This window comes from Sarcophilus harrisii, chromosome 2, assembly GCF_902635505.1.
Source record: "Sarcophilus harrisii chromosome 2, mSarHar1.11, whole genome shotgun sequence".
NCBI lineage: Eukaryota > Metazoa > Chordata > Mammalia > Dasyuromorphia > Dasyuridae > Sarcophilus > Sarcophilus harrisii.
In genome coordinates this window covers 579,459,953-579,476,625 of record NC_045427.1, presented here as the reverse complement: position 1 = coordinate 579,476,625, position 16,673 = coordinate 579,459,953, and the positions used below count along the sequence as shown (strand labels likewise).

Genomic DNA, 16,673 nt, shown 5'->3' with positions numbered 1-16,673 from the left:
AGGAAATTAAAGCATAACATTGAAATCTTTGTACTTATTAGCATTCTAGATTCTTAAGATAAATCAAAATCAAATACAATAAACTGTTCTATAGGGGATAGAGTCGGATTAATCATATTTAGCTTGATAGGACATTTTCACATATTCAGGATTGCCATAAGTAGAATATAATTAAGAACAATTAACATTAATACCATATTGAAGGAATATTACCCACCTTTGACCAATTTATGAGACATATCAGTATTTTTTAGTTCTTTAAAGTCATCATTATGACCATCAATTATCATATGATTGATGCTAAAAGACCTAATTGGTAGAGAATTCTATTAAATAGAATGATTTATATTACAGTGTTTATTGAACTATTTATTTTTCTTGCAAATGATGTTATTGAAAGTTACTGCTGGATATGTTTATGAAATGTGCCTACTTGGTTGATGGGCACTGGTGTTAGGTAGTTGTAAGTTAGACATGGTTGTATGCAAATTCTCATATTTTGTGCTTGAGATGCTATTTAAGATGATATAAGTTTTTAGCTGACTATTTGGCCCCTGCCATCTGCTAGTGTGATTAACCAGCCTGATTCACAGGTGCAGTCTGAAGTGTTTGAGATTGAGCAGCTGTAGGCTATACTGACAAAGGAATGTGATAGCAAGGATAATTGACAAGACCGGGAAAAGGATGTTGCCATTAAAACAGATTTTCAGCACCTTCAGTGGTCAACGCACCTCCTAATTAATAGTGAAAGCCACAGAAAAGGCATAATTCCTTGCATTTTTGGACACCAGGATACACCCAGACACCCCAATTGAATTCTTGAAAATTTTCGAATTGTTTTAAAATACATCCAGTTTTGGTTTTTCCTCCTCTTTCCTACATAGATGAAATGAGACAGCAAAATCTTGAGATAGGAATCATTTGGTTTCCTTTTTGGTGGATGAACTGAAACTCAGTAGTTTACCTTCAGGTTTGAATATTGTGTAATATTTTCTTTTCTTATTATCATATTAAGTCCATTTAAAGTCATTTAGATGTTTAATTATCAGAGAAGGCTATCTAGTATAATCTAGTTTAATTATTAGAGAAGACAATCGAGGATAAAAAATGTCTGCCTAGTAGAATTTTATTTCAAAGTCTGAGTTTCTTTCAGAGAGAATAACTTATCTTTTAAAAGCATACTTGCTACATCAAGGATAACAGTATCAGAGTCCAAATGTGGTGATAGCAATATAACTATTGATGAAAACAGTTTGTTATTAAAAGAATTTTACAAATGACTTCAAAAACTTTAAAAAGCACACTTGCCAGATACTTATTAAAAAATCTCATAGATCAGTCAATATATTAAGTACTTACTGGGCAATGGAGAGACACAGAAAAAAATGAAACAGTTCCTGATGTAAAAAAGTTTATGACTTGTGAGGGTTGTGAAGATTTCAATGATGTGGGCATTCCCTTTATTTACAAGTGCAGATTTCTATTAAGTTATAGGGGCTTTAGTAGAGCATCTGTGATCTTTTTGAGGTCCTATGAATATTAAACGAGGCCATGTGATGCTGCACTATAAATTTAGGCTGAACCTTGAGTGATTGACCTATAGTTCACTAGTAGGCCTGTATGTAAAATCTTTCTTATTTAAGAAAACCTGTTAGATCTTATGTTCCTTTATCCTTAAGAACCAAGTATCATCTGTGTACTCTAATGTGTCATCATTGGAGCAATATCTCAATCAAAACTCCTCACTCTCATAACAAAAGTCAAATTCTTGATGAGATTTTGATTTTGTACACAAGTTCAATAGTCTTGAATGATTTAAACTATTCTTATAGAAAATTATAATTGAACAGAAGAAATATTTATGGGCAAGTCTGTTCATTGTAGAAATCACAATGTTCAGATTTGTGTTCATCATATGAAACAGGTTACGTTGATTACCCAATTTATTTTTAAATCACTATTATAGCTGCAAAGGATAAGGGCATTCTTAGGTCTTTTTCTAGCTGTTCAATAGTTTATGACTTCATATTTTAACTAGTTTCTCTCTCTCTCTCTCTCACTGAATAACCCTGTGATGTCATTACCATATTTTCTGCCAGAAAATCATTCTTTCTGTATATGCTTATAGTGGAACAGAATCTTTTGGCCTGAAACTCACAATTTCATTTACTGATTTCTGAAATATGTCAAGTTAAAAAGATTGGAAGTTCAGGGTTCATTTTGTGCTTTTTGAAAGGATGACTCCTAAAAAAATGTTTATCTTTTATCATGAGCTAGGTATCTTAATAGGTTACCCATCAGCAAACAAGGAAACATTCTTTCTTGTTTGTTTCATATGGTGATCTGAGAATGATTTTTTAAAATTACTTCCAGTTTTTATTTAAGTGATTAGTATTTCCAAAGGGTCCCAGGCTTAGTTTTTTAAGGACATAATTGACAAAAACTAAAATTGACTGCTTAAACACCAAGGAATAATGCTATAAATATGAAAATGTCAATCCTTTGAGCTTTACAGTATCACTGAGGAACAAAGTTTTTCATTTTTAACTTACGTTTAGGTCACCATAACTACTACCAGTCCAGAAAGATGAGGAAAAGGATTTGTTTTTTTTTGGTTTATGAATAAGATAGATCCAATATCTATATTGAGATCCCAATTGTATTTCATTGGTCAATCATTTCATTATTCAACAATATATTCAGACAACTTTTTGCTAATTGAGATATTAACTTGGTTAGGAATTTCTTAATACTATCTACTTTTTCTTTTAAAAATATGGCACAATATTATTTATTTGAAATTTTTTACATAATTAACATTTTGCTTTGTTGTTTCATGAGAAAGCTCATTGATGAAGTTCAAGTAAATGAATAGACATTAATGTCCTTTATTGTAGTCCTCATTTTTAATCACACTGCAGAGATAACTTGTAGATTTTTCCCTATGGGGGCAGACATTGATAAGTCCCTAGGGGGAATTAGTGGGCAAGTTGGTTTATTATACTTCACAGAGAAAAAAAAAACTTAACTGATTAGTTTTAATGCATCTTTAATCACGTCTCACTGATCAGCAAGATATTTTAAAAGTAGTCTTCTAAAACAAGATATAACTCATTGTATGTGCTGTGTTCTTGCTTCTTCCTGCTCTTCCTATGTAGAGATGGGTATAAAGATAACTGATAAATCTTGAAAGCATGTGACTAATTCACAAAGAATGGGTTTTCCTTATGAATCAAAGGGTTCTCAGTACCAATTATTGCAAAATTTTAAAATGGGTTCATTATGAACTTTGCTAAACACAGAAGAATTGGTAATGTTCCTGGGGGTTTGAGAACTTGATCCAGGAACGGAGATTTGTGACTTTTTTGTTTTTGTTTTTGTTTTGTTTTGTTTTTTGCATCAATTGAAGAAAAAGAGTTGGCAGACACTGACGTATAGCAGACATAAATCTGAAAGTTTTGACTTAATTACCCTGGGAGAGTTCAAGGGGCAATGTGGATTGGTGGAAGAGCACTGGGCAGAGAATCAGGAGAGCATAGAATTTCAAGCTGGAAGAGACATTAAACATCATTTAGTCTGACCTCTTTGTTTTATAGTAGAAACCAATCAATCAATCAACAGGTTTTTATTAAGCCCCTGGTATGTCCCAGGCATCGTGCTATGTGCTGGAATTTGAGGTTCAGTGATTTGCCCAAAAACCTTCAATTAGTGGAACTGGAGTACATGTCTATATTCAGTGGTCTGCCCATTTCATTCTGCTGCCTCCGTTTTCCTAATTCCAGTTCTGTAACTAACTAGACTTGTGCGATCTCCCTTTAGCCTTTTTTGAACTTCATCTGTAAAATATGGGTGTTGGAATAGAAAATCCCTTTGGCCTTTTACAGACTTAACATTCTCTGAACCTGCATTTTGGTATAAACTACTAGGCTTTTCCCCACCCCACTCTGCTGAGTCTAGTAGACAAGCTGAATCCTTAGGATAGAATATAAAAACTAAAATGCAGGATTGCCCAGTATGTAAGGGCATACTGTTGAGGCAGTTACAATGGCCTATACACTTATTATGTGTAAGTACATGTTTTATTTTATAGGTCAGGAAAAAAAATATATATATATATATAACTGGTGCTGGATGACTGAACAAAACCTTGCATCATAGGCCAACCATGTAATGGCAGGTTTTTATTATATGTAATTGTTACGTTTCAAAGGTTGTTTTGGCCTGTGGTGTATCCAAATATGTGTGTTTAAGAAACTGAATTTTAGGAAGGCTTTTGCTATGGAACCTAAAAACAAAACCTAATGTCACACATCCCTCTTGACGCAAAAGATATCAATGGACTGAATATAGATAAGGATATTAACTACTTTCATATGTGTTTTTTAACTTGTTCATTATTATTTTAATGGTCAAAAGAACATGATTTTGAACTACCAAATGCCTTATTATACATTTTTAATTTCATATCATATAAGAAGCAGTGTGGTTAAGTGGAGAAGGAACTAGGTTTGGAGCCAGGAAGACCTGAGTTCAAAAGTTTCACCTCCAGTATACATTGGATGGGTGACCTTGGGAAAGCTCATTGCTATCTTACTGCTCTGGACAATTTTGAGGCAATAAGTCACAGAGGATACGCCTACCTGTCTCTTCTTTGTGTTCCTTCTATTAATGAAATTATAAGTCTAGGCTTTATTCCTGATAAATTATGGGAAAGTGGTCTGGCTTTTTGATGATGGAAAAAATATTTAACTTCTCTGAAGAATCTTAGAAAAATTACAAAATTATCTTATATTCTGGTTTTAATCTATATTAGAGGAGGGGATTTCTATACTCATGAAATTATAGATTATTGTTATAAATTTATACTCTCTTTTCTCCTGCTAAATGAATTCAGAATACCCTTTCCCCATGAAAGTACTATTAACTTAGGGAAAGCAATACTATAAAAGATGCTTCTGGCTCATTTCAAACAAACTGTCATTTTCTTAGTCTATTTTCATTTTAACAGGGTTATCTGTCAATCAATATGTGAGAACCTACTATGTGGAAGTTTTTTTCTTTTAATCTATTGAAAATCGTTAATGCTTTTATAATTCATTGACTTTCAAATCAAGTTGCTTTTTCATAAAATAAAAAAAAAAGTCAATTAAATACACTGTGCCCATGACTTAGTTGTGAACCATTTTCTTTAGTTAGTAAAAGGAGCTAGTGAAGGGATCTGTTCTGTTTTTTTTCCCAGCTGTACTTTAATTCAGTGGGGGCCCCCTGGATTTTTGCATGGGTTGACTACAAGAATTGCTATAAATATTTGAAGAATGAAAGAGTTTATAGTGGAGTATTAGGCTGCTAATGAAGGAAAGGAAACCAGGGCTAAGCTTAAAGTACAATTATTTTTCTGGACCCTTAGAGTACTAAAAATTCCACATTAATCTGATTTATTTCAGGAAGGAGGCATTGCAAAATGATCAAATGCTTCCTTTCTCTTGATATCTTACTTGTAAAAAGCCAGTGAGCTTTGACATCTGAAGGAAAAAAAACCTCATCAGAAAAACACATAGTTTTTATAGATTTGCATGTTCCTTGTAGGAGGATCACATTTAAGGTGGGTCAGAATCTGAGTGTTTGGATCTAACTGTGTAAAAGGCACCGTGGCTCTACCTTTGTGAATTGCTGAGGCACTTGCATCACCCAAAATTCAGGGTTTAGTTTCTTTGTTTCCACAGTGCTTTAGAATCATGTGTGGAAGGAAAGAAGGCATTGGATTTGGCAAGGAAAAGGAGAAGTTTATAGTTCATGTCCTTGATGTAATTGCTGAGGTCTTGAGCTGTAGGCTTCCTCTCTTTCTACTAAAATGTATTTCCTGAGTCTACTCTTTTTACCTGTGTGAACTTGGGGTGGAAGTCTTTTGACCCTAGGTGAGTCCCAGTTTTCCCCTCTTTAAAATAGGGGTTTTGGACTAGCTCATCTTGACAAACCCCTTCCTAAGCTAAGTATCATCTTATGAAAATTCCAGTAAGTTAGTTTGTAATCACTTTGAATTAAGTCATGAATTTCAAGTTGCCAGGATTGGGGGGAGGTTAACATTTTGATTACGGTTTCTATTTCTATTGATCATATTTTGTTTTATTCTCTACCCCTTATCCCAAGAAAACTTACTGTCTCTAAGATTATAAGTAGAGTATGTTACACATATGCAATGGATACATATAAATGTCTGTTTTGCATGAACAGATTTTATGGGTACAGTTTAGATGGTATTTGAAATTTTACTCTAGGGCAATGGCTTCCTGCCAGGAGTTCCAAAGGAATTCTTTCAACCTGGTCCTTAAATCATCCCTTGAGTGCCAACACAAAGGAATGTATTACTAGGGTCTATATAGACATCCTTTGCATGTATGGTTCAAGCACGATTTACAGTGATTGTGAACAATTATTTTATGCAATGATAAAGTTCTTTGCATGATGAGTAGGAAGTAGATAATCACTCTTGGTTCTGTCCATTAAATCCTCCATGTAGCCATTTTTACTGAAGATTCCAGAGCATTTTGAGCAGGGTACTACTTTAGCATGTTCTTAATAGGCAAACCTTTTGAAGGAGCAGCTCCATAATAACTGAAGTCCAGTGGGAGAACAACCTTGTGAATTTTACTAATTCAAGGAATAGGATTCTGTACATTCAAATTATTAGCACTGAGACCATTGTTTTTCCATTCTGGTAGATTTAAAAATTATTCATTTCATTCTTGCAATAACCTCTCCTCCAAATATTGAGACCTTTATTGGTCTAGAGATGAAGAAGGTCTGAGATCAGGATGGCTACCCCTGCTAATAAAAAAAAAAAATAGAGATGAAGAAGGATTTGTAAATAGAAAATAAATAAGGTTCCTAAAATGATAGATCAATGGAATTGTTTTATTGTACTCTTGAAGCCCCTGGACTCTTGTAATAAATAGTAATTAAATGCCCTTTGATCAGCTCTTGAAATATGCAGTACCAAGAGAACATCCAAAACCCAGAGTCAAAGAGTTTTCAATGGGGAAAAAATCAGTTCAATTATCACTTGCTTTTGTGTACAAGAAACCAAACAAACAATGGGCAAGACACACATAATGTTCATATATATATATATATATATATATATATATATATATATATGTATATATATATCAATAGATAAAAAGAAGATATATGTTAAAAAAAACCCATATAAATAAATATCGTTTATGCCATATTTCAAGAGCAATAGTGAAATAGGGCATTTTGAATACTGAATGTTTCCTGATCTTGAAGCAGAGGAATGATAAGAATGCTCAGGTAATCATTGCACAACCATCCACATAGAACAAGATATAACTTAGAGAAGAGCTCTTTACCTACTGCCATCACTGTTCCTGGGTAAGCCCCTTGTGTATTTAATATTGGACTTTAACCGACTCCCACTTACTAACTGGGGCTATGTACACTGTGGATAACTCATGTTCTTTTCAGTAGCAATAACAAACAAACAAATTGGTTCTCTACTATGAATGTAGGAAGAAGTTGATATAGGGCAGCAAATAAGAGAAGAGTCTTTGGGGTATAGGGAAGTATGAATTAGCCCCTGTCTTCAAAGAGTCTATATTCATGAAAGAAGGTATAAACAGATAAAAAAGGTAAATAATAATATGAAAATTAAAAAACAATGCAAGATAATATTAAAAGCACCATTACATGGCATTGGCCAAAGCTAGCACTATCATAAATTTCCTCATGAAAGGCATTTGTTTATGTTGGCTATGGTGATGGGATTAAATTATTAGAATAAAACCTACTTTTAATCTATTATCATTAGACATGAAGGTCTTAGCTCTAATTTTATAACTTGAAAAAAAGAAAGCTCAGTGTGCTAAAATGCCATTATTTTTATTCAAATAATATTCAGATTGGTCTAATCAAAAAGCAATTACAAGTTGGGGGGGGTTTCAAAAATAATTTGTGGAATGATCATATGGCTTTAGCAGAAAGTTGAATACATTGATCACTTTTTGATTTTGTATTTAACAGGTGCTAGATAAAGATCTCATTTGCAATTATATATGTTGCATTATTGTACATGAATCATGTCATATAAAATATTTTCTGCCTCTTAGAATCTCTTGACTTCCTTCAAGTCTTTGCTCAAAAGTTATCTTCTGCAAGAAACCTCTCCCACTTCTAGCTACTATTGCCTTCTCCTTTGAAGTACTTATTTTCTAGTTCTTTTCTATTAGTGTCTTCTTCCTTTGCATCTATTCTCTATATATCTTGAAAATAATTATATATCTATATATATCTATATCTATCTATCTATCTATCTATCTATATATGTTGTCTTCTCTATTTGAATATAAGCTCCTTGAGGGTGGGGACTATTTTATTATTTTTTCTTGTTATCTACTGCACTTAGCACAGCATGTGGCACATAATGCTTGTTTGATTGATTGGTCGATGGATTGATACTTGAACTCAAAATGTCTTTTTGGCAATAAAAGAAAAAAAATCTTGGAAACAAGTATTTTGAAATGTGTTTTAAACCAATAAATAATATAATTAGAGATGCTTCTCTTTTATTCTGATGAGTAGATTTTTGAAAATCCTTTCCTAAGGTAAATATCACACAATTGTTTTTCATTTTTAAAAAGATTTCATAAATATTAAGACATTTGTAGGTGAGTTACATTTTTTGGTAGAGTTTTCAGGATTGTTGATGAGAAATCTTTTTTATGATTATTTTTGGAAATAGGAGCACCATATTGGACCCATACAGAGAAGATGGAAAAACGGTTACATGCTGTTCCAGCAGCTAATACGGTGAAATTTCGTTGTCCTGCTGGAGGAAACCCAGTACCAAGTATGAGATGGTTAAAGAATGGAAAAGAATTCAAGCAAGAGCACCGAATTGGTGGATATAAGGTAATTAATCTTTATTATTTGTGCTTTTGTACAAGTAACAATTAAAGAATATATTTGTGAGTATGACCTCCTCTTCTCTATTATTTTTCTTTATTATTGAAAAATTAATTGTAGTTTTTTTTGTTTGCATTAATATTTCAGACTAAGTTCAGTACTTTTTTGGGGGGTACATAAGCATTAAAGTGAGTTAGAATAGGAAAATTCAGTGACTTAAAAAAGGCTCAAAAAAATACCTCAGTTCACACATCTCCATTTCTGTCTGATGAAAATAATGGGAATTGATGACTTATACTGCTGTAAAGTTTACAAAATGTGCTATGTATTTTATTTGCTATACATGCTTAATTCCCACAACCCCAAACATTGACTTCTAAACCAAATTCAAATTCTACAGATCTGACTAATTTGACTCATTATAAAACAAATATAAATAGTCTAACAAGAAGGAACTGCATATATGATTAGCCACATTTTGTAGACTAGAAAGTTAATGAAAGTTATGGATAAAGTCATATCATTATTAATTATTAAGGTCCAAGGCAGAATTTGAACCCTGCTCTTCCTTTTCAGAATGGTTTCCCCTTTACCACATTACCTTAATAAAATCCTAGCTCTGACTTAAAAAGAAATAATAAAAACATCAAATATCATCAGTTCTTATGAGAGTTCTGTAGACTTTAAATTATATATGGGATATCAAAATTATTTATTCAGCTTTCAGAAATTCTTGGGCTGTAGAAGTAGGATTTCAGAACATAAACAACAGCAACAAAATGGAAATTTTAGTTCTTTATAACCTGGGCTACACAGCCACCACTTACATTGTTCTTTCTAAGGAGTTTAGCAAAAGAAAGGTCAAAAGTTGAGAGCCAGTTTTCTCTGCAGTTTATGGTCTATAAAACCTGAAACATACATAGAGTAGAATTTGAGAAATATATGAATAATCCCTGTACTATGAATAGTAGATGAGCTAGGAGGAAGGATTTGAGTGTAAATATTTTCTAGCTTATTAGGAAATATCAGAGAAGTCAGAGTTAATAAACTTCCCTCATTTTCAGAGATTCTTATGAAATTAGAGTGAGATGAAGTTTGATTCCATGACTCACTTGAGATGATTAAAATTTGGTGATCTTTTCATTTGAGATGTTTTCAGATGAATACAGTGGGCCAATTTGAAAAGTTAACAGTGAATTTGAACCAGAAGTGTGTTAATTAGGGTCTGTGCTTAGGTGCCAGATAGTAGTGGTTGATTTGGCCCAAAAGATCTTGCAGAAAAGAATTTTGTTTAGATATTGGCACTGATAGGATGGAGAAGGATGTCACTGCTTTGGTTCCAACAAAGTGTTTTTTATTTCAGGATCACAATGGTGATTTCAGCTGCCTGTGGGCTTCTTTTTAACTCTTTCTTTAGCTGTTGTTTCTGAGAGTTTCTTTTGCTTAAAGGCAGTTAAACTTGAGAGCACAGAGGCAACAGTGGGTATCTGTGGATCTGGCTAATGTTATTAGAAAGCAAATATTTGTTCCAGGAGAGTCAAAAAGTCATTAAGCAAGGAGTGTTGGCAAACATGGGGACTTTTGATTCAGGGGCTATATATATATATAGAGAGATATATCTATATCTATATCTCTCTCTCTATATATATATATATAATTTTAAGTTTTTAATTTATGGAATAAAATAAGCATTTCAATAACATAATACCAGATCTTATTGTGGGTATTTATTAAATATCTGATATGAGCCAGCATGGTATAGTAGAAAGATCTTGAAGTCTCAGGAAGATTTGAGTTTGTCTCTCTGCTAACATATATTGATTGTATACTCTAGCTTGCTCTATGAAACTCTAAGACTAGAAGTTAGAAATAAGTGCCAACCTGTATTAGTAAAATGAGTAAAGGAATTCAATTAGGAGTTTCTTATACCAAAGAAATCAAGAGATCCAGTCTCTATCCATACCCATGTGCAAAATTCTGTGCTGGGTTCCAAAGAGAATTCCAAGATGAATAAAAACATGATTCCTTTTTTCTGAACAACTAATAGAGAGGAAAATTTCAGTGACAAGTTAAAGTACAAAAGGCTGAGAGGTGCTGTGATCTAAGGAAGGGAGATCACTTCTTATTAGGGGTCACCATAAGACATTTTGTACAGGGGTATTGGTTTAGATCTTGTAAGCTGAATGCAGTTATGTTCAGATACCCAATATTAGAGATTACTGAAGGTTTGTAGCTTCTAAACCATAGGTAAATGCACAAGGAAACAATGTTCCTATCTTCTGAAAAAATAGTATTATTTAAAGTAGAATCATTCCTAATAATTTATTAAACTAAGTAAGAAATGTAATTGAAGCAAAAGATGTATCTATTGTGTTAGTACTTGAGTTGTTTGATAGGGGAGCTTTGAGCCTTTACTCTTTCACCTGTGATTTGAGTTACGTGGGGCAAAATACCTATGTACCTTGGAGAGCAGAATTAAAAAAAAGTTATTTGACCAAAAAGTAGAAATGAAAAGAGACTTGTTCTGCCTTCTTGTGAATTGTGTTCTAGTTAACTGTCTGTCTCTAGATGTAGCTCTGTTTTTGCTTAATTATTGCTCTTCCAAAAATGCCATTTAATGAAAAGTGTACTTTAGAATCTGACCTGAACAAAGTCTTAGAAGCCATTTACAGACAGGGAAACTGAGACTTATAATGGTTAATTGACTTGCCCAAGGTGACACTCACAAAAAATTTAGGGTTTTTCATTCTTGAGGGATCTTTCAGACTAGCAGGCTGAGTGTAAGCACTGAGCAAAAACAAAAAAAAAAAACCACACAAAAAACCCTCTCACATACAATATTAACTGCTCACTTCACAGTCTCCTCACACAGTTGCTCTTTCTTTTCCATTTTCTCTTAATGAGGAAAGAAAGTGTCAAGTTTTCCAAAATGTAAATTTGTAGAAAGTAACTTCTAGAAAGTTTCCATAAAAAACACTGGTTGTTTCTGTGAGTGTTTCTTTATAAATTTGCTTACTTCATAAACTGTGGTTGAGCTCTAGCAGCACAGCTGCCTAGCACCTTCCACCTTTTTATGAGTGGGGTAGCTTGGCCACCGTCCATCGATTTACAACTTCTTTTGAGATGTTAGGAAAAGGAGGCCTGCTAAGGGAAGGGAAGGAAAAAAAACCCAAATAAAACCTAGCTTACAAATATGGCAGGAACCTTATTTTGCAGAAAATACCTAGTAAAATATACTTGCTTTTTATTTCACTTGTGTTGACTAAAGAAACAGACCAACCTATGATTAAGGAACAAATCATTTAAAACTATATGTTCTATCAACAAAGATGTAACTGTGGGTGGTTTGCTGTAGTATAGTTGATTTGAGGAATTGTTATCCATGGATGTTTTATTTAACATAGAGGAAATTTCATCTCTTGGGGATTAGATGAGTGTCTTTAACCTGAACTGATATGGGAGAAAAAATCCACTCTTATTTTTACCAACCTTTAGTTGAAAATTACATTTCCTTGAATTATGAATTTCAAAAAATTATTATTCTGAGGAATCCATGGGTTTCACCAGCTAAAAGGGCCCATGAGACAAAAATGTTTAAGAAATTCTGAATTTCTGGGGGCAGTTAGATGGTGCAGTGGATAGAGCACCAGCCCTGAAGTCAGGAGGATCTGAGTTCAAATTTGGCCTCAGACACTTAACATTGCCTAGCTGTGTGATCTTAAGCAAGTCACTTAACCCCAATTGCCACAGCAAAAAAAAAAAAAAAAAAAAATCTGAATTTCTCTTATTTTTGGCTCTAACACTGGATGATTTCAGTAATTTATATAATTGCATTCAAAGTTTGAGAAATTTTTACATTTTAAATGTAAAATTTAAAGCCTTATATTTTTTTAGACAATTCTAGTGCTTAGATTCCCAATTTGAGCAGAAGCTGAATGACCTCTTTTTTGAAGTATTTTAGGGCACATTCTTATTCATGTATGTTTTGGATCAGAGGGCCAATGATATCTTGTATTTGATTTTAGGTTTCTGGGGGGGAAAAGGTTGAATGATTATAATGTATTAGCAAAAAATCAAGAAATTGGCTGAATTGCTAAAACTTCTAATTTCCCAATGTCTTGCTAGGTAATGCCTGAGACAAAGGGAAGAAAAAGATTTTCATACATACTCAGGCATATAACCTTTTATGATGCTTAAATATACACACACACATACACACAACCTGTTAATGACCTATTAGACAAAAGTGTTTATATACATGTGTGTATGTATGACCTATAAGGCTTATAAATTAGCTTTGTCCTCCAAAACTAGGGTTGAAAAATGCTTTGTTAAAATACTTGAGGTATTCCTTAATAATATAAAACAGCCGGAAACAATTTTTCCCATATTTATTTCAGACATAAAAGAGGAAAATCCACTCATTATGCCATCTTTTCCTATTAATCACAGTTAAACCCATTTATTGCCTTGTGGGCAGATTAATCTGAACTACATTTTTGAGGTTATTGAAATACTATTCTAAAACCTTTCTAATGCAAATTTCAGTTCTGAATTCCAAGTGCATAATAAATCTAGTTATAAAATTATTAGGACTCATACTAGCATGCTATAGTCTCCTTGGCTTTTTCTATCTTTCAATTATCATCATATATCTAACTCTCTGTGATCAGGAACAAGAGAAATAAAAAAGGATGTCTTTGCCTTTCCCATTCTGATTTTGCTCTTTCAGTTAATAATGCTATTAACATCAGTGATAAACCTTTACATACTTTTTGCTTTCCCTCCAGTGAGTTCAGATGCCAATTAATCCTAGGATTAACTGGGAGTTGAGCTGAAAATTTTAGGATAGTTTCTCAACCTTAAATAAAAATCAGGATGGGAATCAATGAATAGAAAAATAAATTCCACTCACTTGTTTAACATAGCACAGTTTTATATAGGTGTAAGGCTTTGCGCAGACTTTGAGAAAGCCTTTGAGAAAGGAAGGGGCTAAAGCCTAAGGAAACTGACTCTCCATGAAGAGGACCAATGTATTGTATGGCTTTGTGATCCACAGTCCCTTACCTAGACTCTCTTGGAACAAGGAGAGGGCTGTTTTCCAAATGGAATAAAGACTTTCTCTCATTGTTAGCATCAAGGATCCCCAGGGCCAAGCTCTCAATATATCTCCTGAAAAGCAAAACCACTACTATCAATCTTACTGTTTAAGCATTAACCTGCGTTTGTTTCTACATCTACATTTTGATAAGCTGACTTGTCCCAGCCCTCTTTATACACTAAAAGTTCAGGTCATTTAAACACATTGAAAATGGGGGTAATTTCTATTCTGTAGGATTTGTAAAGGCTTACAATTGAACCTTCCACAAAATGGCTTATTTATGAATGCCATATAATGGATTAGTGTCACTTCAATAATACTATATTTGTTGTAGTGCCGATAAGGGTTGAATTATATCTTAGTTTCTGTGATTCTGACTGTTAGATGGAAATGTGAATATCATAGAGCTTCTCAAGTTTTATGCTAACAGCTTATTAGCCTCTGATTCAAAAAAAAAACAAAAAACCAGGATGAAGAGGGGAAATATGCAGCACTAAGACACATTAAATTGCTTCTAACACAGCAAGAAAACCTCCAGATGAAAAGTGATAGTCATTTGAATGTTTTTTGTCTATATACAACCAGTACTGGATATATTTCATGTTATATAGACCAAGTATTGTAAGAGTGACTAATCATGGACTTTTCATCCAAGTGTTTTTATGTTACAGCATTATAGTTACATAGAGGGAATCCAACCTGAGATTCCATCCAGTTCAGCCCCCTCACAGGATCATAGACAGACTCCGAGATTTAAAGTTGAAAGGGACTTTGAATCCAAACTCCTCATTTTTCAAGAAAAAAAAAATTGAGGCCTAGGGAGGTGAACTGATTTATCATAGAGTTTAACTCTTAAAAAGAGCTGGTTAAGGGACTGTCAGGATTTGATATCAGGTCTTTTCATACTGACTCAGTTCAAACATATCCTTTATTTTTCTCTGGAGGGCCCATTGATGTGACCCAAGAAGCAGAGGGAGGAAAGTAAGCAGAGGAATTTAGAAAAAACCCACTTCTGACTCAGATTTTGTATTTTAGTTGAAAAGGTATAGTTTGTTTGGTAAAATTCTATATTTGTGTTTGGTTAAGAAGACAAAAATAAGTTTTTTTCCCTTTCATTTCAGCATGAAAATTGTTGCAAACATGCTTCTTGAGAGCACTATTTAAATTCCTGTGCTTTTCAGTCCAGTTCTTCTGGCTGATGTAGAATAAAGATAACATGCCCTAAGGCTTGGAGGGGGGTAGGGAAGACCAAGTGGGGACTCCTGTAGATTCTGGGCCTGCTGGAGTATGCCTGCCTGTTGTGAAGGCCTGTGGCTGAAAAGTGAGTGCCAGAAGGCTTTCCTAATAACAACCCCTCCCTGTAGAATGCTTTAAAATGCAGAGGTCTTTTAAAATGTACCTTACTTATCCTTCATAAGGTATTTAGACCCAAAAAAGGAAGAAGAATAATTCAGAAAAACCTGCTTGGACCACATATTTTGTCTTCAAGTTGAAAGAATTCGCACAACTAGGACAGGTTAGCTTTGTTTGTAGTTGTTTTTAAAATGCCTTTGTTTTTCTATTTTCCTGAGTTAATAGGAACTTCATTCTCTAAGGCCCTTAGGAATGACCAGTTAAAATAGTGTGGTACTTGCTTAACAGGAATGATAATTATTGTTTGGGATTTATAGGGGGATCCATTTGGGGAAATATCATCGCTTACTAAATTGATGATTTGTATTGAATAAAATTTAAGATTTGTATAAACAAAATGCATCTAGGATAAGAAGGTAAGCAGTTGACTAAAAGGAAAAACTGGAGATAGTTCAAGGAATCAAAAATTGGGTCATTGAAAGGAGAAAGTAAAAATCATTGGTATTATAGGTAGTATTGATTACCAAATGTAGAAATATCCAGCTTTTGTAAATGTGCTCATCATCTTAATAAGAAATTTGCGAATATTAACTTATTAATTGTCACAGTGCTGCTCTAGGAAATAAACTGTGCGTGTGTGCTCTAGGAGGGAGGGACTGGTGAGGAATGCAATCACACCCAGGGAGAGCTTGATGTAATAATGGATAGCAGGCTACATGCAAGCTTACCATATGCTCTGATGTTAAAAAAAAGGCAATGATCTACTAAGCTGTAGATGCCAAGGTTCAGTGTCTTGGACTGGGGAAAATAATATTCTCTTCCTTAGCAGTTTGGGTTCAACTCCATTTGGAATACATGATGCCAAATTTGGATCTAAGCGCAAGAAAGACATTGACAGTTTGGATGGAGTCCAGGGAAGGGCACTAGGGATGATTAAAGGCTTAGGGGAGTGACATTTGAGTGAGGGCTCAAAGAACTGAATATTTACAGCATGGCTAAATGATGGATTACATGACTTGGTGACGTAGTGCTTATGGCTTCATCACTGAACTATGCCCCATGCAATCGACTCTGGTGGCTAGGGGGAACCCTTTTCAGGGAGGAGAATTCTGACTCTGGTCTCTTTAGAACTGTAGTTCTCTCACTTCCCTTTCCCAGAGAACTGTACTATATAGCAAAAAAAAATTTTTTTTAGCAAAATCTATGAATACAACAGTAAAATTTGGCTTAATATGCAATATTCAACATCAATGATCTATTTCTCCCCCACAACCTCTATAGTAGAAGGAGGTAG

General features: G+C 33.8%; 1 protein-coding gene across 7 annotated transcripts in view; it reads left to right on the top strand.

Moving 5' to 3' along the window:
- The window catches only part of FGFR2 (fibroblast growth factor receptor 2), a 115,535-nt gene that overhangs the window by 38,181 nt on the left and 60,681 nt on the right, over positions 1-16,673 (top strand). For all 7 annotated transcript variants that reach the window (XM_023495520.2, XM_023495533.2, XM_023495536.2 and 4 more), the window contains one exon: positions 8,762-8,931. In XM_023495520.2, the coding sequence (XP_023351288.1) occupies positions 8,762-8,931 (170 nt within the window). The remainder of the gene's footprint in view (positions 1-8,761; positions 8,932-16,673) is intronic.